General features: G+C 40.2%; 1 protein-coding gene across 4 annotated transcripts; it reads left to right on the top strand.

Moving 5' to 3' along the window:
* The first annotated feature begins 1,390 nt into the window (after positions 1–1,390).
* Positions 1,391–23,155, top strand: kansl1l (KAT8 regulatory NSL complex subunit 1-like). Of its 4 annotated transcripts, none has more exons than XM_073473983.1 (16): positions 1,391–1,528; positions 2,365–3,475; positions 7,693–7,840; positions 8,537–8,689; positions 10,277–10,380; positions 10,962–11,136; positions 13,725–13,905; positions 15,866–15,997; positions 17,497–17,643; positions 17,798–17,898; positions 18,440–18,552; positions 18,966–19,038; positions 19,129–19,241; positions 19,506–19,629; positions 21,406–21,653; positions 22,841–23,155. In XM_073473983.1, exons 2-15 carry the CDS (start codon positions 2,412–2,414, stop codon positions 21,625–21,627), a joined length of 2,850 nt encoding a protein of 949 aa, XP_073330084.1. In that variant the 5' UTR covers positions 1,391–1,528; positions 2,365–2,411; the 3' UTR covers positions 21,628–21,653; positions 22,841–23,155. The 4 variants fall into 4 exon arrangements, with proteins under 4 accessions (XP_073330084.1, XP_073330083.1, XP_073330082.1 ...); XM_073473982.1 differs by having other exon boundaries at positions 7,690–7,840; XM_073473981.1 differs by having other exon boundaries at positions 7,678–7,840.
* Positions 23,156–24,619: the final 1,464 nt, after the last annotated feature.

Genomic DNA, 24,619 nt, shown 5'->3' with positions numbered 1-24,619 from the left:
TCACTTGACTTGACTTTTCATCCGCAGGGGGGTAAGTAGAGGTTCATTGAATTTTTGTTTTTTGGGTGAACTTTTCCTTTAAGCCTTTTTTGCATTTACTCATATAAAATGTTTGTGATGCAGGTCCTATTTACACCAATCAAGTTATGTTATACTGTATACATTTGGGTGATGATGATATCTTAATAGGTATATATTGTGTTTTCAACTCTGTAAATGCTTGATTTCTGCTTTTTAATGCATCATTCAGAAGTCAGTAAATGGAAAACTGTCAATTTCAACTTATATATTCAAAAGACAAAACGTATTTGTTCAATTATGGTTTTCCTGATTTCTTCTTCTTTTTGTAAATCTCATGGCTAAGCTTGCTGTTTACTTTTCACCATTAATATGTATGTGAACATTAATCACTTGTTTGCTGCACACTTCTCCTCATGATTTGTAGTTGAACTGATTTCTGTCGCTCCTGCATACTTAAAAAAAACTATGACAAAAGCTCCTCCTTTTGTAGAAGTCTACATATTTTTCTCGTCTGCATCGTATCTGACTGCAGCTGTGCAAATAAATACATAAAAATATGCACTTGTATGTTCTTACCCTTAGCACTTAAATCACAGCACTTATGTACTTAAGGTATCCTTGATAAATAGCAGCTACTATGCTCAGACGAGGGCTAGAAAATTGTTTCTATTTTTTCATTCTTACTTTATCGACAGTGTTGTACGTATATGTATATGTTGTGGTTTCTTTCTTGTGACAAATGTACTTATTCTAAGTCGCTTTGGACAAAAGCGCCTGCTAAATGCCCTAAATGTAAATGTAAATGTAAATGTAATGATTCCTGAAAACTTTTTGAGTTTTCAAACGCTCACGTAATGAGGAGACATAAAAGACGAAAAGAATAAATTTGGAAATCTAACTTTTCTGACAATTACAAAATCAGTATCTCATGATCAAATCATAATTTAAAGACATGCCCTTTATATTACAATACAATACAACACACACACGCATGAAATTAGTGTTGACCGTTTTCTTATGCACTATTATTTTGTTGGTTTGTTTGTTGATGGTCTTTAAAAACAGATTTGATTTCGATCAATCAATCAATCAATCAATCAATCAATCAATCAATCAATCAATCAATCAATCAATCAATCAATCAATCAATCAATCAATCAATCAATCAATCCCCCCCTTGTTTTTTTGTTTTTTTACTGTGAGTGCTCACAAATCTGAGTTTCTGAGCGGGTCTTGAAGGCGTCATGAGGCTGGTCCAGCCCTCCTGCTGCTTCAGATGCGTTCACGCCGCTCGGCAGTTGATGAGTGAAGCCGGAGGAGGAGAGGTGCCAGTTAGAAGGAGAGGAGGTAAAAGTAAATGTCACCGTCGGATAGCCGGCCGAATAGACACATCTTTTAAAGAAGGATTGGCAAAAGGTTGAAAAAAAAAAAAAGATTTAACCACATAAGCAGCCGTAAATCTTCCTGGAATAAGCGATGTTCAGTCCGCGGTTCACCTCCTGGTCAGGTGAGTAACGTTTCGCCATGAAGACTTCACTGAGTGTCAACGGACGTTTTTTGGCTGATATTTACTCAAGTGACTGATTGTCCGGTCGTTGTTAATGTGAAACTAACCTGTGATTTATCAACTTGTTTCCCGGCTCCTGCTTTCGTTGTTTTGGTACCTTATCGTTTCACATCACTTCCATTATCAAGGCAGTTAGTTGGCGTTAGTTAGTTAGCTAGTTAGTTAGCTAGTTAGTCCGATAGTTTGGTAACTTACACGTTGTAACTAGCTAGAAGAGGCGAAACGGAGGCTAGCCGGGGTTAATCCACAATAAGATGTTCGGCGAGAGTGTAATGAGGGATTTATGTTCATGTCACAAAATAAAGTGGACAAGGTGAAGAGATAAGTTAACGATAATTCACCAGTTCGTTAACCATTAATGCGTCATCGTTAGACAGCTGACGTTAATGTTACAGTTTCTTGGCTGCAGTCTCAGTGTCTGTGTCTCCTGTCATTAACTCATTGTGCTTTGTCTCCATTGCTTCTCTCTACACTACTCGGAATTAGTGAGTTGTTAAGTGTTACTGACTGTATTTATGTAGAGTTGTGCTTAAATTCTGCTAGGAATCCAGTTTTATTTTTTAAGGGATTATTTTGCATCAGCAGGGGAAGTTACTAACTAGCTAGCTCTGCAACAATTCATTATTTTCATGATTAATTAATCCGTCTATCACCTTCTCAATCAATCAGTTAGTTGTGTCGTCCTTAAAAATGTCAAACGTAAAAAAAGTTATCTAAATGTTGCCGATTAATATAAAGAAGCTCTTTTACCCATGTGTTTTTTTTTTTGCTGTCAGGTGATTTTCCCTTGGCGACCTAGAGCATCAGTAGTTTTACAAGTGGCATGGCCCCAGCTTTGACCAGAACCCTTAAAGATGGCCATGGGATCCACCTGTCGTCACCTCCTGCGTCTGTCAGAATGGACACTGATTTTGAGTCTCAGTTGAGATCGACAGATGATGCTGACCTCCAGAAGATGTGGCTGAACCTGTCCTCGTGCCCCCCTCTGGACTCCTTTCTCTCTGCGAGCCCCCTGGATATCCCTGCCAATCCTGTGTTTTCCCCGTGTCCCCAGGTGTCTGCCAGCCAGCGTGACACGGTGCTCCTCCCCAGCTCTGCTACCCTTCCCGGCCTCCTTTCTTTCAGTGAAGGCCTGAGAGATTCTCATCAGGTGGCCTCTGTCTTCCCAGGTGTACCAGACATGTTTTTAGTCGCTGTCCCTGAACACAATAGCCAAGTGGCTCGTCTGCTGCATGGACGCAGTGCTGCTCCTGAATGTGGGCCAGATGGTGGTGATGTGCATCACCCCCCTCTTACCCTCACCATTGCTCCTCCTTTATATTGCAACAAGGAGGTAAATTACCAGGACTTCACTCCTGTCTACTCTTCTATATTGACACAGGAGAACGTGGACAGAATTGGCTGCCCTCCTCTATCTTCAGTGCAGCTTTGTAGCAGCAGGGTGAACTCTGACCAGCCGGTTTCCAGAGTTGTCTTGGAGGAGGCCGTGAAGGAGCAGCTCTCCAGCCAGGCAGGGCTGCACAGCCGAGCTCAGAGGCTGCAGAGGAGACTACAAGCCCTGCTAGGAGAGCACGCTTTGCTACACTGCCAACAGCAGCTGGAGGGGCTGAAAAGGCACTGCCAACATGGATTTCTCTCTCTCGACAGCTCAGACCCCATACACCCTGATATACTACCTCCACAAGTGGGCCGTAAACCCCATTTCCCTCAGCTGGACTCGTCCACAGCCTCATCTTCTTTTATGGAGCTCACAGAGTTCAGCCGCTCCAACCAGTCAGTGTTGAGAGGCCTGCTGGAGGCTTTGGACTCTGAGGCCACAGCCAGCAGCAGCTCAGACGAAGAAGAAAAGGAGCAGAAGATTCACAGCAAAATCAAGACTCCCCCTGTGTGAGTATCCACAACGATAAATTAACCTGACTGATAAATTGTATTTTTACTGATACATGATAGAGATATGGCAAAAAGACTACCTGAAATGCAATGAATGATTAAAATCACACTCAACATGCGAACATTTGACCTATCAGAGTTTGGTCCGCAAACATTTGGAAAGTCTAGAAGAGCTTTACCATTACGTTGTTTTATTCCCATTCACATTAGCGATAGCACTCTTTGGGATGCACAATGTGTTGCAGAAGATCCGGGTAAGTTTACACCCAAGTCAAACTTTTTATTGGCTTCATGCGCCACTGAGAAGCTTTCATAGGAATGAACGGGGCTCAGATTTCCCTTATTAGATCCATGGTGTCACAATATTCAACGTCTCATCGCACATTACAGATCTTCCTCATATTGTGCTAGTCTAATGTCTGCAAACTAATCAACAAGACTATGATTCTAAAACCATGAAGGCTGCTTCTAGAGAAAGAAGGTTTAGCACTCAAAGCAAATGCTGTTTATCAGAAAACAATGTTTCACAACACATTATGGGTATTATTGATATATACTGTAGTTCAAATATGATGTGAAGCTGTTGATAACCTGATTTGTTAATGGCTGTAACCGACAGACTTGTTTACAAACTTGTGTAGTGGCTTTTATTACACATTTTCCACGAATATAACATGGAAGAGTTAGTTTCCTTTTTACAAGCAAACTATAAGACCTCTCCCTTCTGTCTTGAGTTGTAGGCTGCCTTGAAATTGAGGTCTGTTTCTCATTTCTAACTCTGTGAATTTTAAAGGGCCACAGTGTGTATGCGGCTCTCACAGCTGGTGATTACAGCTAAATAAACAAACTCCAAAGGAGAGACTTTAGAAATCCCCTCAACCGCGTATTTTCCACGTATCAAGACGAGGTGAATCATATCGCTTCATGCGGGGTCACACAGTTATCAGCTCGTGTTGAAGAAAACAAAACCATTTCACTGTACTCTTGCTGCCAAATGATTTGTTGTGCTTTGCTGGGATTTGGTTGCCAGAAGCCAGCTGTGGTGCTGGCCTTGTTTTAATTCAGACAAGTGAGGAGAACACAGAGGTGGACTGTCACTCCAGGCAACCTTTCAGTTCAGGACAATAAAGACTACAAACACACTGAGGGAAATAGCCGAAAAGAGCTACAAATATGGTGTCAATTGGAGGGAATTTAATTAAGTTTATGTGAGATTACGACCAAGGATGACACAAGAAATCCAAGACTTATTTCAGGATGACGGTATGTGTTTTGGAAAGTCAGCTTTCCACAGCTCCTCCTCTGTGTGAGACACATATTTTACTTGGCCTTTGGCGAAGTTTACAGTGTGGTTATAATGAGTGCAAGTCCTGTCCTCCCAGCTGTGGAGAGTGTGATGACATTTTTTCGCCATGCACACACACACGTTCTCTTTCCATGTTGCAGTCATAACACATTCAGCAGACTCGCCAGCTCGCTTTACCCACGGGCTAGGAAATAAACACAAGACATGCCAGAGAGCCTGTAACGTGCCAGCCATTCTGTGCCATCGTGCTCCTCCTCCTCTTGCTAGATAAAATACTCTATAAGTGTGTGCCACTGTGTGTAGTTTAGGTGGGCGGTGCTGCTGTACAGTACTTGCGTCCTTGCTCGTATTGCCCCTGGGGAGGAAAGAAGATGGAATGATTGTGTGTTGTGACATCCTGTAAGCAGTTTTGTGGTGCTCACAGGCCACAGGAAAGAATCAACTTACAGAAAACTGTGCACAAACCACACAAAAATTTGAATTTTTCACATATTTTACCAATTTAGGTTATATCTTTGCACTGCTGTGGTAAGTATTGTCCACAAATAAATATATTAATGGTAAACATTGCAGGATTAATACAGGGAAGATGAGCAATTGGACTAAGTTGAGCTATGTGAAACCCCTGACAAACAACCACAACAACAAATGTATTTCCTGTGGAGAAAATAATCGTTTTTTGTTTCTCTCTCTGGCAGTAGAGATTGACAGAGGAAAGAGAGGAAGAGAGGAAACATTGCAGAGAGAGACCAAGAAAAAAAAGAAAAAGTCCTTGATATCTGTCTCAGGGTGCTTGCTCACCTTTTCACCCTGAAAGACGCATTTATCTTTAGGAGATGTAAGGGAAATGTAAAATGTCAAGCTTGGACAGACCATGGGTTGACAGTAACATTGTGCAGGAATTTAAGCTCTCAGTCAGATGGGTATACTGCTTATTTGCTTCAGATCGTCAAATGTTACAAAAATACAATCAAAATAGATTATAGTCATTTGGAAAATAGGTTATTTTGAGTGAGATTTGAGCTGTTTAGATGGTCAGTTTAATTCTTTTTAGTTCCATCCTAGGTTATTACACTTCCTAGTCAAAAATGTGGTGACATCAGTGTTGGGACAGGAGGGGTAACATCCTGGTTTTGGCTTTAGTCCACTTAAACATTTCTTATTGGGCTTAAGTTATGTCTGGTTTTAGTGCAGTGCTGTGTATTTCTTCAGTTAGATTTGGTTCTTCAGCACTTCTGTTTACGTCAATAGTCCCTGAATCAGTGCAATAAACAGGAGCCTTTTACAAAACTGGGGCATCTTTATTTGCACTGAGAACAGGAATGAGAAAGAGTCTTTTGTAAGTGTGTGTGTGTGTGTGTGTGTGTTTTTATTTGGCCAGCTTCAGTCATCTTGGAAGTGTCAGCTTGCCTTTTGTTCGAGTCGGTTGAACAATGCTCTGTGCTTGGTCAGTAAACCTCCCCTGGGGAGTGTTTATGGTAGGTTCCTCCTTGAGGAGGATATGTCCTTGCTGGAGTAGGTACGGGTCGTTACCCTTGCTTTAGAAATTGTGGAAATAGCTGGCCTTTAACATCTTGTAACACAGTGACATGGTTTAACTTTTAATTTGTTTTTAACATTGATCATTTTCTGCGCTGGCAGCTGTCCTTCACACCTCCAGCTGTTGTTCATTTTCAGTTTCCAGTGTGTCTGTAATTTTAAAAGCACAGTGTGGGAGGATTCGTGAAAGGCTGCGCGTTGGAAAGTTTCAGTGGAGGACACACCCAAAAGCCTTTAATGCCTCTGCACAAGCCAAGAAACACTACTCCAATGGGAGGATTCGTAACCTCAGAACTACATGCTGGGGCTGGCCTTTTATCCAACCAGGATTTGGCCTTTGAAAACTCAGACTTTCTCTCTGTGCTGCTAGATGTCTTGAAAAAAATGTAAATATGTAGTTTGCAAACTTGCCGTGAAACAGGTGGTAGAAAGCAACCTCTCCCCCCCTGTCTTCTCCTCATGACTCGCCTACTGCTTGGCAAATATTCCAGGAATTTTCTCATTATACAGTTGGAGAGAGCTGCAGCATGGCCAGGTCTGGTTATTGTCTCTGGAGGAAAGACAGTGCTGATTCCTTATCAAACACAAGTTCAGTGAAACAGCAGTCATTAGCCAATCAAATAATAAATCAATAAATAAACAACCTCATAATACAAAAAGGTACTGTTGTGAAATACTCTGTGTGTGGCTGCTTGCAGACTGGCCTAACCTTTCTCTGTCCTGCATCAGAGTGTGTGAGGTGGGGGAGTCCCCTCCTGTCCTAGCCAAGGTCCAAGAGCACTGCCATGGCAACTATTGCCCTGCTGAAGCCAGCCAAGCACACACACACACACACACACACTCACAGAAGATAAATGCTAACTGAACAGACTTGTGCCATGGTAACATACTATAGAAACACACCACACAAATCAGCTGTATTCTGTGGCCTAGATAAGCTTTTGTGTCCCCCCTTGATGCTGTTAGGATGCTAAAGAATTTACACATGGCAACATGGCTATGTAAAATAGGTCATATGATGAGAGTGCTGCAGTATAAATGTGTGAAATGATAAATGGTTTGGTCTGTTTGTGCTCTCTTTGTCCTTTAATATGTTTGTTTTCTCTCTGGTGACACATTTTCCTGCCAATTATTCTCATATGTTGACCTCTATGTGCACTCCCAGTGGTCAATTACTGGGTTTTATGACTGTGTTGAATATCTGGAAGTATTTACCGCATTCATTTCCAAATTCCAAAGCATTTAGAATTATCTTCTTGTGAGGTCGTAGCAGGGTTTTGAAGCTTTTTATGTAACACTATTAGGTCTAACTGTTCTTCTCTGTCATTTATCACCCTGCTCCTCCTGCCAGCAGCAGCAGCAGCAGCAGCAGCAGCAGCAGCAGCTGTGAGAGGCGGTGGCTGGAAGAGAGAGCAGAGCTGGGCAGCAGATGGAGCTGGTTGAAGCTGCGTCTGGCTGAGCTGGAGGGGAGGATACAACAACTGGTGGAGCTCCACAAGCACATCCGCTCCACCAAGGTAAGACAAAAGTCCTCTGTAACTGCCTCAACCCCCAGCTGACATAATGTACCAACTGGCAGCCAGAGAAGGTCAGGACATGGTACTTGATACAAGTCAGTTTTCTGTGAAGAGAATGTAGAGAGCCTGCCAACTTTTGCTAGTAAGTAGCACTTTAGCTAAAGTATTTTACAGAAAGGTAAGAAAAGTTTGCCACTGTAGAAGTCACATTTTAAAGCTGCACTAAAGTGAAGAGTTCACCCCGAGAGGACCACACAATCATATTCACTGCTTGGTAACTCTGTTCTGTCTCATACTGTGAATTTTTGCAACGAATAAACGCATTGATCTCAGTGTGCAAGGTTTTTTTTGTGCTTTTTTTTGTGGAAAATGATGTACTGTATGTTTGATTTTGGAGTAAACTGTCCCTTTAAGCAACGCAATCAACTTTCATGGACTGCTAGTAAGATAAAAAAGTTGCATGAATATAAACATGTTATATATATTTATCAATAGATAAGCCTCAAGATATTTTGTCTTGTCTTTTTACCTTTAAGTCATAATCCTTGTGAGTAATACATCTTTGAAATGTCCGTATTCGTTGCAGTGATCCCAAAAAATTAAAAATATAAATAGTCCATATATTTTAATTCAGGCGGACAACCCCCCACACAGAGGTTGAGTGTTAAAAATGTCATGTGTGTGTGTGTCTCTAAGGGCGGTGTGGTGCTTGCAGAGTCCCAGCCACTGACAGACAGACAGATTCAGCAGACCCTGCTGAGAGAGATGGCGGGGTTGTCCTGCACAGCTTCGGATGCTGACACTGAACCCTGCAGTCCTGCACGCCTCCTGCACAACATAGAGAGACAGGTAGGAAGGAGCAACTAAAACAAACACAAATACACACAGTGTTGGGGAAGCTACTTTGCAAGCGTAGCTTTTAAAACTACTTGTAGTTCAGCCTGGCAGTAGTTTGAACAAACTACATTTCTACCCCTGGAGCTTTAGCAACTACTTATACTCTTTATACTCATTTAACTCAGCGTTAAATAAATCAACATATGGTGTATATGAAACAAAATATAATAGCCTACAAAAAATTCACATGCCAGCAGAAATATGCCTCTCAACTCAAGTTTTATTTTTTAAAGAACAAAAGCTGACATTTTTGGTCAACATCACAGGAACTTCAGAGGCACTAACACTTACGCACTAGAACTAGATGCCAGGGAAGAATTGCTTGTTGACACGACACATGAGCAGTCTCTCAAAGTTTTTATCAGACAGCTGGCTCCGTTTGGCACTAAAAACATCTTTGCACTGCCTTCCTTGGTACAAAGACCCACCCACTCTGTGAAGCATTCGTGTGCTGCCAGGGCAAGCCAATCAGAGGCAGCATTGGCTTAGCATGTCATGACATGTCTCATGCCTTTTTTCAAAGAAAAATAAAATAAACTTTATATTATATAGGTCTTTTTTTATAAAAAAAAATATTTCATGTTATTGGCCAAAATTGTAGTTTGTAAATTGAGTAGTTAAACTACAAAAAATGACCCAAAAAGTAGTTGAAATACTTGATGCAGCACAAAATATGAATGTAGTTTAACTACCAGCAAGTTACAGCAAATTGTAGTTAAGTCTCCCCAACACTGAATACACACACATACATACACACAATACTGGGTGTCAGGCTGCTGTCTAGAAAAGCACAGGAGGTTGTGAATCTGTAATGTTATATCCCAGCCCCAGGTTGAGAGGATTAAACTAATTAATTATGGTATGCATGCTGTTCCTGTGTGTTATTATGCTAAATTCCTGCTGCTTTATGAAGCCTGCGGGTATTTAATCAACTCAAAGGGAAAGACCTTATTCCTGCTTCCAGCTGTAGAGGGTGAGACAGCGCTGAGAGTCGTCTGTTCAACTAACACAGCACAGACTGTCTTAAAGTCTGTGTCAGCATTAAAAGCTGTAGTGAGAGGTGTGTTTGAATCTGTGGTGGTTTAACGTGTACTGTACATCTTTTGCGGAAACATTGTCTCAGCAGTAGGACTCCAAATCACGATTATTTTAATTAGCGATTAAGCTGCTGATTATTTTCACGATTAATCAATAAATTGTAATTAATTCATATTCTGTCTGCCCCTCGGCTATCGCTATCAATAAAGGCAAAAAAAGGAAAGAAAAAGTAATAGTTTTATAATAGTTAGCAACTCATTTTCATCATTGTCAGCAGGCAGATACTCATGAACAATGTTAAGCCAAAATGAGGACAAAATTAGCTTTCCACTCTTGATATGTAGTCAGACATTGAATGTAGTTATATGCTGTTTAAAGTGTGAATGACATAATCTCATCTCATTACTCACTCACTGTTACTAAATAGACGGATTGTATTTCACACTTGAGTTTAATTTGTCGCTTGTAAGATGTGTTACGTGGATGATGTCTTCATTGCAGAGTGCTCAGCTCAGCCAGATTGTCAACAGTCTGATGACTCCTCTCAGCTTTTCACCGCTCTCAAAACCACCACACACCTGGAAGGGCAAGAGGGCCTTCACAAGGTAGAGAACACACACGCACAAATCTGACACTGTAACTGTCTTAACATGGCAGTGGGAGACTTGGTCACACCTACAATAACATACTCTGCAATTTTCTTCTGTTGTGGTGAAATCATATAGACATAAATAGATTTAACAGATGAAAGATCAGACGAGTAAGTTAAAGCAAACACTTTAGCTGTGTTTACAATAACAATAGATCTAACATGAAATACAAAAGAGAGAAACTTGTACTGATAGAGGTGTGTCCAAGTTGTCTAAGGTATCCAGTTTAAAAGCATTCTGCTTGTTTTTGTAATGTAACACGTTGAAACAGCCTGGTTGGCCCCACCATCTGGCCACACTTGAATCATCCCTTCATCTCTTTCCTTCCTGATGCCTTTTTAACTTTCTCCGTCTGGCTGTAAAGATAAAAAGGGATAAAGATAAAAACATCCTGCTTGTTTATGCATGTAACAAGAGGGATATAAGTAGATAAGACCAGCAACAACTTGAAAACCTTGCTTTTTTTAGTGCATGTGGGCTCACCATGAGTCATATCCCTGACATTTCCATGACCTCATCTGATCTCATCCCCGCAGTGGTCAGACAGGACATGATGCCTTTGTGCCTGGGAGCTCTAAGAGGAGGAGACTGGGGAGCAGGAGACTCTTCAAAGCTGATGTGTCATGTGTGTGCGCCCGGACCCGACCCCTGGTCACCTACCACAAGCCCAAACTGTTCTCTCTCAGCACCTACAACCCCCGCAGTGCACAGGTAGGCCACATGCAGTCTCCTATATTTGCCAGGCTGTCCATCATGCACAATCTGTATGACATTCACATGTGACACAGCCCTGGACACTTCTTAAGAGGATTATGCCTTTTAATTTGCAATATGTCCAGTTGGTATTATTACTTACTTTCACCTCAATTTTATCTAAATCCTGCTCTGTGCTTCTGAAATAATTCAGTTTCCCCACCGGGATTCATTAATGACTATTCATTAGTGCTGTCCATGTCCCCACACAGTGTAGGTTGGTGTAGATAATGGATAGATGCTAAAATACAGCAGTCACATTTAAATTTTTCCCCCTTTCGATTCTGAGGACGTGGCAGTAAAAAAGACAGTAATGCACTGTGTCTAATTTATTTCAATACAATGCAACACTGGTAAATCCTAACTGAGATGCATTTTGGGGCTTTATAATAATGTATGAAAAGCAGATGACAGTGTGTAAACATGTAGAAGTCATAAAACATATTCATTAAGTTAGCAAATTAAAATTATCCATGTCATCAAAGCAGTTGCTCTTATTCAGGCCTCAGTGGTGGAATGCTGTATCACTAAAATAGTTCCTCAAATTAAACAGGAATTAATGTTTAAAGCCAGACACCTGCTTTTAATTAAACAATCTCTTGGATTTGCTTCAGATGAACAAGTGCATGTGGTTGTTTTAAAGCTCTAACCTTTATTTAGCCAGAGGACAGTACACAGTCTGTTAGTGTTTGTACTGCCAATAAGTGTGTGTGTGTGTGTGTGTGTCTCAAGTGGTTGGCAATGTAGTTCTAGTAATAAGTATTAAGAATTTTAGCCCCATCATTGTCCAGTTATATACAGTATCAGATATACCATAAATTCAGCTGTACCTTTATTTTTTTGTGATTTTTTTATTTAAAGCTGCACTAATTAGTATTCATTCATAGGTTCATTACAAAAGGTGTTATGTAAAAAAGGGCCACATAGTGCGTTAGCAGTGGAAAAACTCAGAGACCAAGCCCAGAATCAAATGTTAAGCATACTGGAGCATTTGTTACGTGAGAACAGGTGAGGACCCAAATGCAAAACACTCAGGAGTCAGGATAAAGAACAAAAGGCGAGCTTCATTTAACAAAAGCTGAATAATCCAAAAACCAAGAAGAGCAAACAGCATAATACAAAGTAGCAACACAAAAATGCTAAAACAAAGTACAACCAAAAGCAAAGTTCAAACCAGGAAAAAAAACAACCGAGGAATAAAACAAGAAAAACACAAAACCAGAAACATACCACTAGGAGAAACTGGGAGACACAGGAAGAGTCTTAAATTAATAAAACAGGTGAATCACACAGGATGAACTGACAAAGACAGCAGGGAGAACACAGGCCTAAATACAAACAAAACTAACGAGGGGATGAGGTGCAGGAGGAGTGAGGCAGAGAAACACAGGTGAATGGAAAAACACTAGAAACAGGGACAACACTAGAAATAGGGAAGTGGCTGACGGGCTGGAAAAGCTGAAAATCACTGGGAGGAGGGAGAGGCTAATGAGGGAAAGCAGACTGGTGAGGACCACAAGAAAACAGTAGGGAAAACAGGACACTGGAAAAGGGCCAAAGACAACACAAAACCAGAACACACATATAAAACACACACACAATAAACCCAAAATGGCAGGACCATGACGGCATTTAACTGCTAAAGAGACACTTATTTTTCTCAGCTATTGTTAGAGAACAAAACAAAGCTAAATGGAGAGTGTAATACTGAATCAGAAATGCAGTCTTAATATTGCATATTTTAATCTCGATTCAACAAGCCGTGACAGGTTGACTTATCAAGCGCTAATGTTACATTTTCCTCTATCAATTGATTAGTTGTTTGGTCTATAAAATATCAGAAAATGGTGAAAAATGTTAATCAGTGTTTCCCAAAACTAAGACGATGCCCTCAAATCTCCTGTGTTGTCCACAACCCAAATATATTCAGTTTACTGTCACAAAGAAGAAAGAAGCTGGAATTTTTTCCCAGAAAAAAATGATAAATTGATTGTTTAAAATAGTGGCGATTAATTTAATATTTGACAACAAATATTAATCATTGTCACTGAGATGGTCAGCGAGCACTTTGGATCAATGCTACATAACTGAATATAAATCATTGGTACCTTTGATAAAAACACAACTTGTGAGCCCCACTTCTTAAAATGTAGATCTAAAGTAGATCTTACCTCTTAGTAGCTTATATACAAATATATAAACCTGATATAAGCTTCACTTCTCATGTTTGACATACCATTAAAGTTTCAACATTTTGCTGAACACTACTGTTCTAGCAAAAAGCCAAGAGTAACTGTGGCTATTATAATAAGAAGCAGCACCGAGCAGTCGCCATTGTGATGTTGGCAGATGACTAAGAAAGCCCTTTAACAACTTAATGATTTTAATCAGTGTGCTTAAGCAGAGAGCAGCTCCCTTCAAACGTTATGACTCATACTTTAACAAAAAACCACAAGGAAGCTGAGTTAATGCTGTAGTTCAATATTCTCTATCGACCATTTGGCATCATGTGCAAAATAACTCTCTCTCTCTCTCTTGATCTTCAGGACTCTGGGACGTCCATGTCTACTCTCTCCTCTTCTCTTTCATCGTCCTCCTGTTCATGTTGGTCATCTTGTGATCCTGTAGTCCTGTGCTCTGATCCTGACTGCAGCTCCAGCTCCAGTAGAGCCCTGTCCTCCAGAACCCCAGGCTCTTCACCTCACCCTTTGTTGTCTCTTTCATTTGGTAGGAGAAACTTTGAGATAGTAACATAAACTTGACAACACAGAGCAAAGTTTTTTTCGTGATGTTGTTTCATCCACTGTTTTCTGAAAGGTACAGTTCTTGGCCTCATATTTGACATGGTAGACCTTTTCTGAGGTGCAACTCACACCGCCCATGCTGGGTCATTTGCCAGTTGATGTCTGTAGCATACTGACTGGATGTGCCACACTATGTCAGATACCCTGCTCGGTCTGTTGTGTTAATGGGTAACTTAGGTATTTTTCAACTTGGACCCTGTTTTTCCATGATTTTATGTCTAAGTGATTAATGGGGAAAACAGTACTTGAAATTGGTCCATTACTGAGCGAGACCGCCGCAGGTGGCAGCTGCTGTAATGTCATATCTGCAGGCAATTGTGCACCATCAAAGTGTGTCCACTTGAAGTGCTTGTTTTTGCTACTGACAGCCTCAGATTGTCTGGCAACATTATGGAAAGGATCCCTTCTTAGATAGACTTTTTTGTTGAAGGGCCACTTTGTAACGGTTCCCAACTTGTCAATTACTAATGCCTTGGGAATGGCGGCCGACCCGACCCTCAATCCCAAAGTGTGGATATTTGACGAGTTGGGAATGATACTCAAATATCAACTTTCTCATAAATTAGGCTTTTAAAGGGGCACTATGTAGTTTTGGAGAAGAAATTCAAACTCACAATTTTAATATTTACAATATTAATGGGAATAATAATAAATAATAAAGATAATAATACAAACTACTATACAAAATATTTATTTTTTCATAAGTGAATAAACAAGCTGTTCTCAGAGGAAAATAAGGTCCCCTGAACACTGTTTGAAGCTAGAAAGGTGACAGGGTCCGCCAAATATAGGCAAAGTAAAACAGCATGAAATTGTGTTATCCTTTAAGGTCAATTTGTTTATTCAGTTTATTCAGTCATGAAAACAAAAAGAGTTTATTTAGTTTGTTTAGGCATAAAAAAAAAATCAGTCAGTGAAGTTTCTCTTCTGATTAAAATTTCTTCTCCAAAACTGCATAGTGCAGCTTTAAAGTCTAAGATATTTTTGTTAAAACCAGTAAAAGTCAGTTGCAAATTCCACCAGACTCCATTTGGAGTTATTTTATCATTGTAAAACACACTTTATTCAAACAAAATAAAACTCACCAAAACTATGTTAGATGTGAAAATATTTTGAAGAGGAGCGAGAGGGAGGACAAACACCAGAGGAGCAGTGTTATCCTTCAAATACAACAATGAGGTAATAAAAAAAGCACAAGTGAGAGCGATAGAAGAGAGAGTACATGAGGAGACACAAAGAAGGCAGATTGGAAACTGATGAAGACGTCACTCACCCACCTCTCTGTCGATCTCCTGTCAGCTTGAATGATCTTAATCTCCTTTTGTCAATAGCAGAAAAAGAAGACAGTCTGTCAAGTAAATGTCACCTAAAATAACAGTCTGGTACATGGAAACTAACTCTTATCAAACCTTATCATAGCTTAAATAGAGATGGATTACATAACAGTGAAAGCAAGCAGGAGATGGAGAATAATGACTAATGGTGTCATTAGCTGGTTGTCCATTGTAAGAATAGAGAGCACAGGCACAACAACACAAATCATGTACTGTATTATTGATATAAAAGGTGGATTGTAGGCATCATTACAATAATTTCAGTCCCTCGTTCCTTCATTACCTCTTTCTCGCTCCTTCTTTTCTCCCAATGAAAACTGCTGAATTTCTGTTTGAAACTGGCAACTGGGAATTAGAACAGTGGAGTACCCTGTTGCTGTTTTGCTGCTGTCAGTGGGACAGCTTGCATAGAAAAACAACAGATGTGGGTGCTTTTACACTGCCGATGTGTGATTGCATGCTTGTGCTGATGAATATTGTAGATTGCTGTAGAAAATCTTGTGTTTCGTTTGACCACAAGCTTAAAATTGTGTCGTCATCTTCTTCCAGACACTCCTCTGTCACATCACTTAAAGACGGCCCGTGCCAGAGAAGAATGGTCCCTGAAGCCTTTGGTTATCAATGTCCAACCATCCAGTGCAGCATGCTACAACAGACGCAGCTCCACACCGCTGCATAACAGTAAGATCCTGCCCTTTAGTATTGATTACATACCCTGTTATGTTCTCTGGTGCTCTCATCTCTTACAGCACATTGCTCTCTTTCGCTTTACGTGTACTTCGCTAAGTAACATTTCACGTTGCCACAGCTTAGCACATTTGCGGTGCTTTGTACTGCCTTACTGAGCAATATGCTTAATTGATGCCTATGAGCAGAGTGGATGTCATAGTGAACGGATGAGACAGATGACCAGTTCTACTGGAAGCGCCAGGCGACCAATGAAATGCAGTGTTACTTAAAAAGAGTACAGGATTTTTTTGTTTTGACATTGTTGTAATTTTTTAGGAAGATTTAAATACACAATTCAGTAATCCTTGCTAGACATTTTGATGCAGAGATGTTACACATTGTATCTTTATAAAGCCTTCTATAGTTGACATTGTTCTAAATAATAATGTATGAATAATTATAATTAACTGACAATTCATTGTGTTTAGACAATTCTCCTGGTTGAATGCATTCAGTAAAAGGAAACACAACCACTGTGAATATAAAAATAAAATGGCTGCTTCAGAGTCGACCGCTGTGTCTGATTGTTATGTCCCTGTCCGCCATGATAAGTGATTCCTCAGATACCCCACTGGGTCTGTATAAAGCTTCCAGCTGAGCAGTAGATGGAGATGAAATCATCTGGGATCTCACCGATGCCAATACATGTCGTGGCATATTAGCCTGAATCTAATGAATGATCATACATCTGGAAGCTCCTGTTTCAGGGCTTTAAGTGGCTCTTACTCGCATGAATGTCCACAATGTAGACTGATGAGCCAAAACAATCTATGACTGGTTGATTATAGAAGTTTTTCCTTTTTATCGAGGGACTACACACTGTGTTAAACAAACCAGTGAGGGGATAAAAGAGACAAGAAGCGATGTAGTGAGAGAGTACAGGAAGAGACACAAAGGAGGCAGATTGGAAAATGATGAAGACGTCACTCACCCACCCCTCTGTCGATCTCCTGTCAGCTTGAATGATCTTAATCTCCTTTTGTCAATAGCAGCAGAGGAAGACAGTCTGTCAAGTAGACGTCACCTAAAATAATAGTCTGGTACATGGAAACTAATTCTTATCACAGCTTATCATAGTTTAAATAGAGTGAGATTACATAAACAGTGATAGCAAGCAGGAAATGGACAATATGGGCAAATGACATGGAGAATAATGACTAATGTTGTCATGAGCTTTTTTTTTCCAGTGTGAGAATAAAGCGCAAACTCACTGCAACACAAATTATGTACTGGCATAAAAGGTGTATCCCAAAATGAAAATAAAGCTGGTGAACCAGGAGCAGGAAGCTGAGAGGCAGTCACCCGCCAGAATAGCAGGTCTAATGGTTCAGGATTGGCTTTTGTACACTTTAACCAAAGCGTAAAATCCTACAGGAACTGAAGGGCAGATTGGGATTAAAAGGAAATTCCTGTGGTGTGTTAATTTAGCTTGTGTGTGTGTTTTATTATAGGTCATAAATACAAGCAGCGTGCGAGGCATCATAAAAGCAGAGTTATGGTTCTGTCACCAATCGGGATGGCAGGCTCTGCTCAGGCTCGACACAGGAGAGCCAATCAGAGGAAAAGGAAGAGAAGACGCATCCACAGGCTGATAGAAGGTGTGTCTAAGAAAGTGTGTGTTCCAGGTTTATCTTTTGTAAATCTGAGTAGCAGAGCCATCTTAAATTTATATTTAATTTATGAAAAATAAACTGCTGATTGGAAATCAGACCCCGATGAAACGTATGGGAATGTGTGTGTGTTTATACTCAGAGGAAGAAGATGTTCTGTACCAGCTCTGTGACACAGAGGACAGTTCAGATGAAGTGCTTGAGGACAGCTACACACAGATTACAAGCAAGCGGGCCTCACAGGTAACACACACACACAGTTTTGAACTTACGAACAATGTACTTGTGATGCCTTGTGTAAAACCCAAACTCTTAGTTATGTAAATAGCACCCATACCAGTAGTACTTCAGCAAGTCTTGAGTAAATGTACTTACCTAACCTTACCCTCATTCAAACCTCTACCATGAAAACTGTGTCTTAACCTCTCATCAGTCTTTTAGTGATGTAAGAAATACAGTTTGCTTACTTTTCAAACATTTCATCAGCCTCAAGGACTCTCAAGGTCCGAAAAAAAAAACCCAATTCCAGATATGCCGAGTTCAGCCCTAGAATACAGAATTTTTTAGCGAGAGTGAAGTGATATTTCAAATTAAATACACTCCTACAACATAAATTCGAAAGGATCTCTTGACATGCATACGAGTTAAATGTCACAAGCTGGTCTGTCCCCAGTTTAGAAAACCTCTGTGATACAAAACGACTCTGAATGTGTGAACACTTCTGAGTAATTGATGTTAGCTGTCATGTTGCTCCCAGTTTAACTTGCCCCACATTTCCTTTTAGGGGTTTGTGCGCAAACGCCAGGGAGTGAGCGAGTACAACATTGACAACATTGTCATCCCCATGACAGCAGCTAAAGTGGAAAAGCTGCAGTACAAAGACATCCTGACGCCCAGGTATGGAACAGAACTGACTCTGAAGGAGTTGTGTAAAGCCTCAAGGTCCTGGTTTTGTACAGTGTGTTGCCCTGATAGAGTTTCTAATTAAACTAATGGACTAACAGGGCATGAAAATGGCTGTTAGTTTTAATTTATCACTCTACTTAAAAGTACTTTAATTCTGTCTCTGGTGCAACCAGAGTAAATTGAAGACGAGCTACAAAGTTAGTGCGACCAGTTTTGATTTTGTCGATCCATTGATAATTTAAGGATTTATGCTAGATTTATTTTGTCCTGCAAGAGTGTTAAATGCATGTCTGAATTATAACATGACTGTAACAAAAAGAATAAAAGAAAAATGAAACTGAAAGAAACTGTGCATACTGTCCACTGTTATTGTCTGTCATCCAAAAAAGTGTCTTTCTTTGCAGGTGGCGGCTGGTTGACACCTCACCTCTGATCAACAGGGAGGCAGAGAAGGTGGAGGACAGTGAGGAGGGGCAGGTAGTGTCTCATACTTTCGGACATGAGCTTCTCATTGTCATCTGTGAAGAAAATATCATCTTTATGTGTGTGTGCGTGCCTGTTTTTCAGGTGGAGGATCTTACCGATGAAGTCTTTGCCCGGAGACACCTGGCCCTAGAACAGAGTGAGAAAATGCGCTGGGGATCCTGGGGGAAGAGAAAATGCTGCAGGCGTCCTAAAAGGTGGAAAGACACACAAGACATACAAAAATACACACACAGCCTCACCAAAATTCAAGGTGAACTACAGACATCAGATTGGGAAGAATATATTCTTAAGTTTCCGAAATGTCAGGCCCTGTTTGTCATATTTCCTGCATTCATCAGAATATGTTAACAAAGAGATGCATTTGACAACTGTATTAAATCCCAATCTTGGTGTGAAAGTGGAGTGTTGAGTTATGTCCCTGTGAAGTTTCATGGGGTGTGTTTGTTTTTTCTCTCCAGATCTGGCAGCAGGTTGTCAGGCAGTGGGGGCGGGATGTGCACATCAGGAGAGGAGAGCTCTGTGGAATTGTTGAGTTGTGCTCAGCTGGATACTGATGAACAGCAAAGCTCGGAGGAGTGGCTGGTAAGATCAAAAGCACCACAGCTGAAAAGCCGAATCTCCCATACAGACTCTGAATATCAGAGTGGGATGATCCATGTGCCAGAGGAGGGAACGTCGCTGAGTGACACAGTGCATTTTTACACTGGGTATAATGTTATAGAATATTATAACTGTCTCCAACATCATGGGCAAATGTCACATGGTGTCTGTATGCACATAATTTAAAGGAGTATAAAGTATTAACCAACGGCAAACATGATAACACATTACAGGCAGTCTGTGAAGTCTCCAGTGATGTTGAGTTAATTTCTCTAATTGTATGAGAATCCTTTAAATTGACAGTTTTGCTGACTTGCTTACTTTGGTCAGTGTTTTCACGCTGATGCCAACTGGTGGCTTGTGAAATGGGTTTTGCACTGAAGCGAAGGCCTTTTTATCCTCTTGGATCACCACCATTAATATCAAACAATAATTAGTATATTGCTGCTTTCAAATGCGGCCGTATTTATCATGTTCACGGAGTACATGTGAACAAGGTATTCACTTCCTCAGACGTTGAAATTTTGTATACGCTCTGTTTTCACGGCTTGTGTTTGCTGCCGTATAGTTTTCCTTTCTAATTTTGGAAAATATCCAGGTAAAATATTGATATTCCCAATGGCCTCACCTTTTTTTATTCCTTTGCATTTCCTGTATTATGTTACGTGCTCGTTAGCTTGCTAAATTATTAGCCTCTGTGTCATGTAAACGCCGTTGCCCAGTGGCAGTGTTGTCATGACTGAACTACTTGAAATCCATGCAGATCATGTACACGACTTCCAATGTAGTATCCACAAGCTCAGGAGTATAATTTGAATCCAGCAAATGGTCGGAGTATTTTTATTTGGATCTGTATCGTATTGTACTCACTCGCCACCCCGCCACATAAATATACAAGTTGTTTCATCAAGATCCATGCATTATTCAGTTTCATGTGCAGTTTCACAGAAATCCATTCAGTTTTTTTTGTGTAATTCTGCTGACACTGGTGAAAATATAACCTCCTTGGCCGGAGAGGTAAAATAAGTTCACTGAAAGACTAAGAAAAACAAGGAAAAATGTTTTTTCTTTCCTTAGTCACTGAAAGAGCAGATTGAGAAGTATACTGCCTATAAATGGTAATTTTTCAGAAGGATATTTTCCTTAACATTCCAGCTAAAGATAAGGCTGTGGTATTTGTGCTTCAGAAAAGAGAAGAGGAGTATAGAGTGGTGAAATTGGGTTGCAGACTAATCAGCACTCTTTCCCAGTCATATTGTGTGAGTTATAAAGCGGAGATGGCTCCTTGAGAGCCTCCACAGATACTTGTCTCCACTTTGCTGCAGTTGCATGATTGCTCTGGACCACTTTGCTTTGATTGGAGAAGGAATGAGTTGCCACTAAACCAGACTGTCCTAATCAACCTTTTCCACACCACAAATATCCCCTACTTCACTCAGCACTTCAACAACCATACAAAACCCGATTTAACCACAACAGGCATTAGAATTATGCACACCTATGATACAAAGTCTAAATGCAAAGAAGGTACTGATATGGGAAGAACAATTATCAGGTTTTTGTGCTTATTTCACAATTGAATGTGCTGCACATTCTGTTTGAAGGTGATTTATTTTTAATCAACTTTAAGCCTCATTAAATATTGATTCATTGATAAATATGTTACATTCTCATCCTTGTGTCCATAGAAAGTGATTTCTACAATATAGAACTAATAGATCCACTCAGTTACATTACATCCCCTCTGTCCTCCGGCAGCCTCAAACACCCTGGGAGCCACGAGTGTTTCCTCTGGACGAGCATGAAGAAGAGGCCCTGCTCTCTAATAACCAAGAAAAAGTCTCATCAGGGTGGTCGGAGTGCAGTCGTGCCTCCACCACGTCAAAGAACTCCAACTCCCATCTCTCCCCAGCTCGGTCCTCTGGTACTACACTGCCCTCTGGCGGACAAATCAAGAGCAGAACACCCGATGGCAGCTGAGAGAGCAGTGCCTTACTTTTTTACATGTAAGTTTGGAGATACAGTTAACTTCCTGTTTAATAGTCATTTCATGGAATGAAAAAAGGGAAATGCTTCAAAATCGTACTTAAGTACAGTACTTGATTAAATGTACTTAGTTACATTCCATCACTGTTCACAGATGTGCTAGAAAACAGGAGGCTACTACGTACAATAAAATTATTTCCATCTCTGCTTTAAAAGTGAAGAAAAACTAAAGGGACAGGCCAAAACTGCACAATTGGGATGAAATCTTTCTAATCTGGCAACACTGAGCACAAGATTGTTTGTGCTTTTTGCAGATTTTCTTCAAATTCTGAATGTGTTGATTCATTTGGCAAATTCGTAGTAAACGAATGTATTTTGTCTTTTAAAAGTAATTTAACAAGTCAGTTACAAAGCATTTATTAACAAGACAGTGAGCAAATTTAGTCATTTGGTCATGTGTTCCTTCAGATGATATATTTAAAATATTCATGAAAAATAGAAATTCCAGCAAAATCGAATAAAAACAGGTGTGTCTCATTCAAACAGTTTAAGAAGACATGTTGGCGTTGATTTTGAGTCAGTGGGTCAAATAACCTGGAAGCTATTGAAAATATTCGCCAAAACGTGTCCCTATGCAAAGTGAATGGGATGGATCAGAGGGGAAATTGGCCAACATTGTTCCTCCAGGGAGTGTTCAGGAGCATGTTTCGGGCCATTTGGAGTCAGCTGGCACCTATTTGTATGGACGCTTTTTTGATCACATAGATCTAGGGTTAGGGTTAGGTTAGAGGCAGATAATTGAAGTCGCTCAGTGACCTGAATCCATCCGATTTTGGGTCAAATGGCCTGGAAGCTATTGAAAAAAATGGCCGATGTTTTCATGAAAAATGGTGATTTTTCTTTAAATATCCGTGCATTCATTCATCTTTCCAATAAGTAATCCTGAACACAAAAGATGTACAGATGCGTAATGGATTTCTGCTCCCAGTTTTCGGGACACACAGTACATTTTTTTAATTGATTGATTGATGCAGTAGTCATTAACAAAGGCTTACTTCAGTCACTCCATTCTGAGTATGGTAATTTAGGTAATTTAGGTAATTAAGGAAGTAAGCAGATCTCAATCAAATGTGGAGAGGCAACATGGGAGTGTTTTTGAAAGTTGTGTCAGTTAAATTAATTGATAATTGTGTTCTTTCTTCTCCAGATTTCTTCACATCTGGGACCACGGTGGGAAAATACGCCCTGAGAAGTTTAATTGGAATACTTCATACACTCCATAACTACAGTGATTTGAATTTTAACTCCTTAATACTTTGAAGCAAAAGTATATATTTAGTGAGTATTGTAATATGTGTCACAATAGTTTGAACCGGCTACTGTAGCTTCTTGTACACTTTCAGGTTTTAATACAAAAGAGGTGCTGTATGTAAAGAAATATGTACCAGCACAGCCCCACTGTAGTCTCAGGTTTGTATACTGTTTGTAGTTGTCACATGCTATTTATTTACACAGTTGTCTTAAAAAGTCTCCATAGAAGACTTAAGTGCGTATATATATTTATGTAACTTTTCTTTGTATTAATATGTATGTGTGCTTTTGGATGTTGTGATTGTTTGTTTTGTTGATGCTTTCATTTTGCTGTATATTTTTTATGAAGAAAGAACAACTGTTAGTAAATATTTCCATTAATAAACACACTCACGTGGTGGGTGTCATACTTTGTGAGCTGGTAAGTTTTATGATGGCTGATTCAGATGATAACATCTGTGGCTTACAGTAAAGGACATTTGATCATTTCAAATCTAAAAGGAAAAACATTGAATGATAAATCAACACATCAGGTTTCCAAAAATGTAAGAATGAAAAAGGAAATATCTGAACTATAGCATGCTTGAAATAGCGCAGGTCAAGACACAGAAAATCTAAAACCATAACAGTTCACACTATTATGATTTTATGTGCCTTTAGACGGGCAACGATGCTAAAAATAGTCACATTAAGTGACGCATCTCATCCATCAGAAGCTCTATCGTTTTTATAACCGTCATGTGAAACACGTCTGCAGCCTCAGCCAAGTGTACTTCACTAAGATGCCATCGGTACAAGCTAATGCTGGAAGGACAAACTAATGTGAGGTCATTCCAGTCGTTTGGATGATTAACATTTATGGAGGTCACCGGCTTTTTAGAGCCATAGTCCCAGTGCAACAGCTTGTACTTTGATCCCAGATGCATAACCTCCTCTTAGAATATCCTTCACAGCTACCAGGAGGCCTGATGGGCAGATGGTAGTCAAGGTCATCCGTCTCATCCAACATGCATGTGTGTCAGTTGCTTCACACCAGATATGAGAGACCTGGAATTAGAAACTCGATCATATGAAATTAACTCACAGATGGTAATTATCTGATTCCAGGTTAGTAGTGGTGAATAGGATTTGGCTGTTAATTGAGATTTACATTTCCATCCCCTCAGATGTCTGCTGAGACAAAAGCTTTATTTCCATTCTCTCTTAAACAAGATTCCCTCCCTGGTTAAATTAAATGTATGTCCTCTTGGAAAGCAGCATACTTCAACATTTCACTTCCACTATCGCCAGTCGCTTCTTTGCTCAGATGCTGAGACCTCATCTCTCCATGAAAAGTGAAGCCAGCAGTCTCGCCGCTCCTGCAGGAGGGCCACCATAACTCTGCCAAGTCACATCTGTCTGATCCTGATAGCTGGCAGGCAGAATGAGCCTCCGGTAGCCACATGGGGGCCATATTGCTCTTCAGAAGCCAGCATCAGTCAACATCAGAACAGCATCCCTGTTCGGCTTTTAATTTAGCTGGAATTAACAGAATAAATCGGTGCTAAACTGTTGGTACATTCCTTCAAATGAACCCAATAAATGATTGTAATTATGGACACAACTATGAAGCAAATGACTTTGCTGTATTGTGTTTCTGCACGGTTGTAACAACAGTAGTTGCCCTCCAGAGGGT

The sequence above is a fragment of the Pagrus major genome, chromosome 9 (assembly GCF_040436345.1).
Source record: "Pagrus major chromosome 9, Pma_NU_1.0".
In the NCBI taxonomy this organism is placed as follows: Eukaryota; Metazoa; Chordata; class Actinopteri; order Spariformes; family Sparidae; genus Pagrus; species Pagrus major.
Note: the sequence above shows the minus strand (reverse complement) of the source record. Positions and strands in the feature narration are given on the sequence as shown.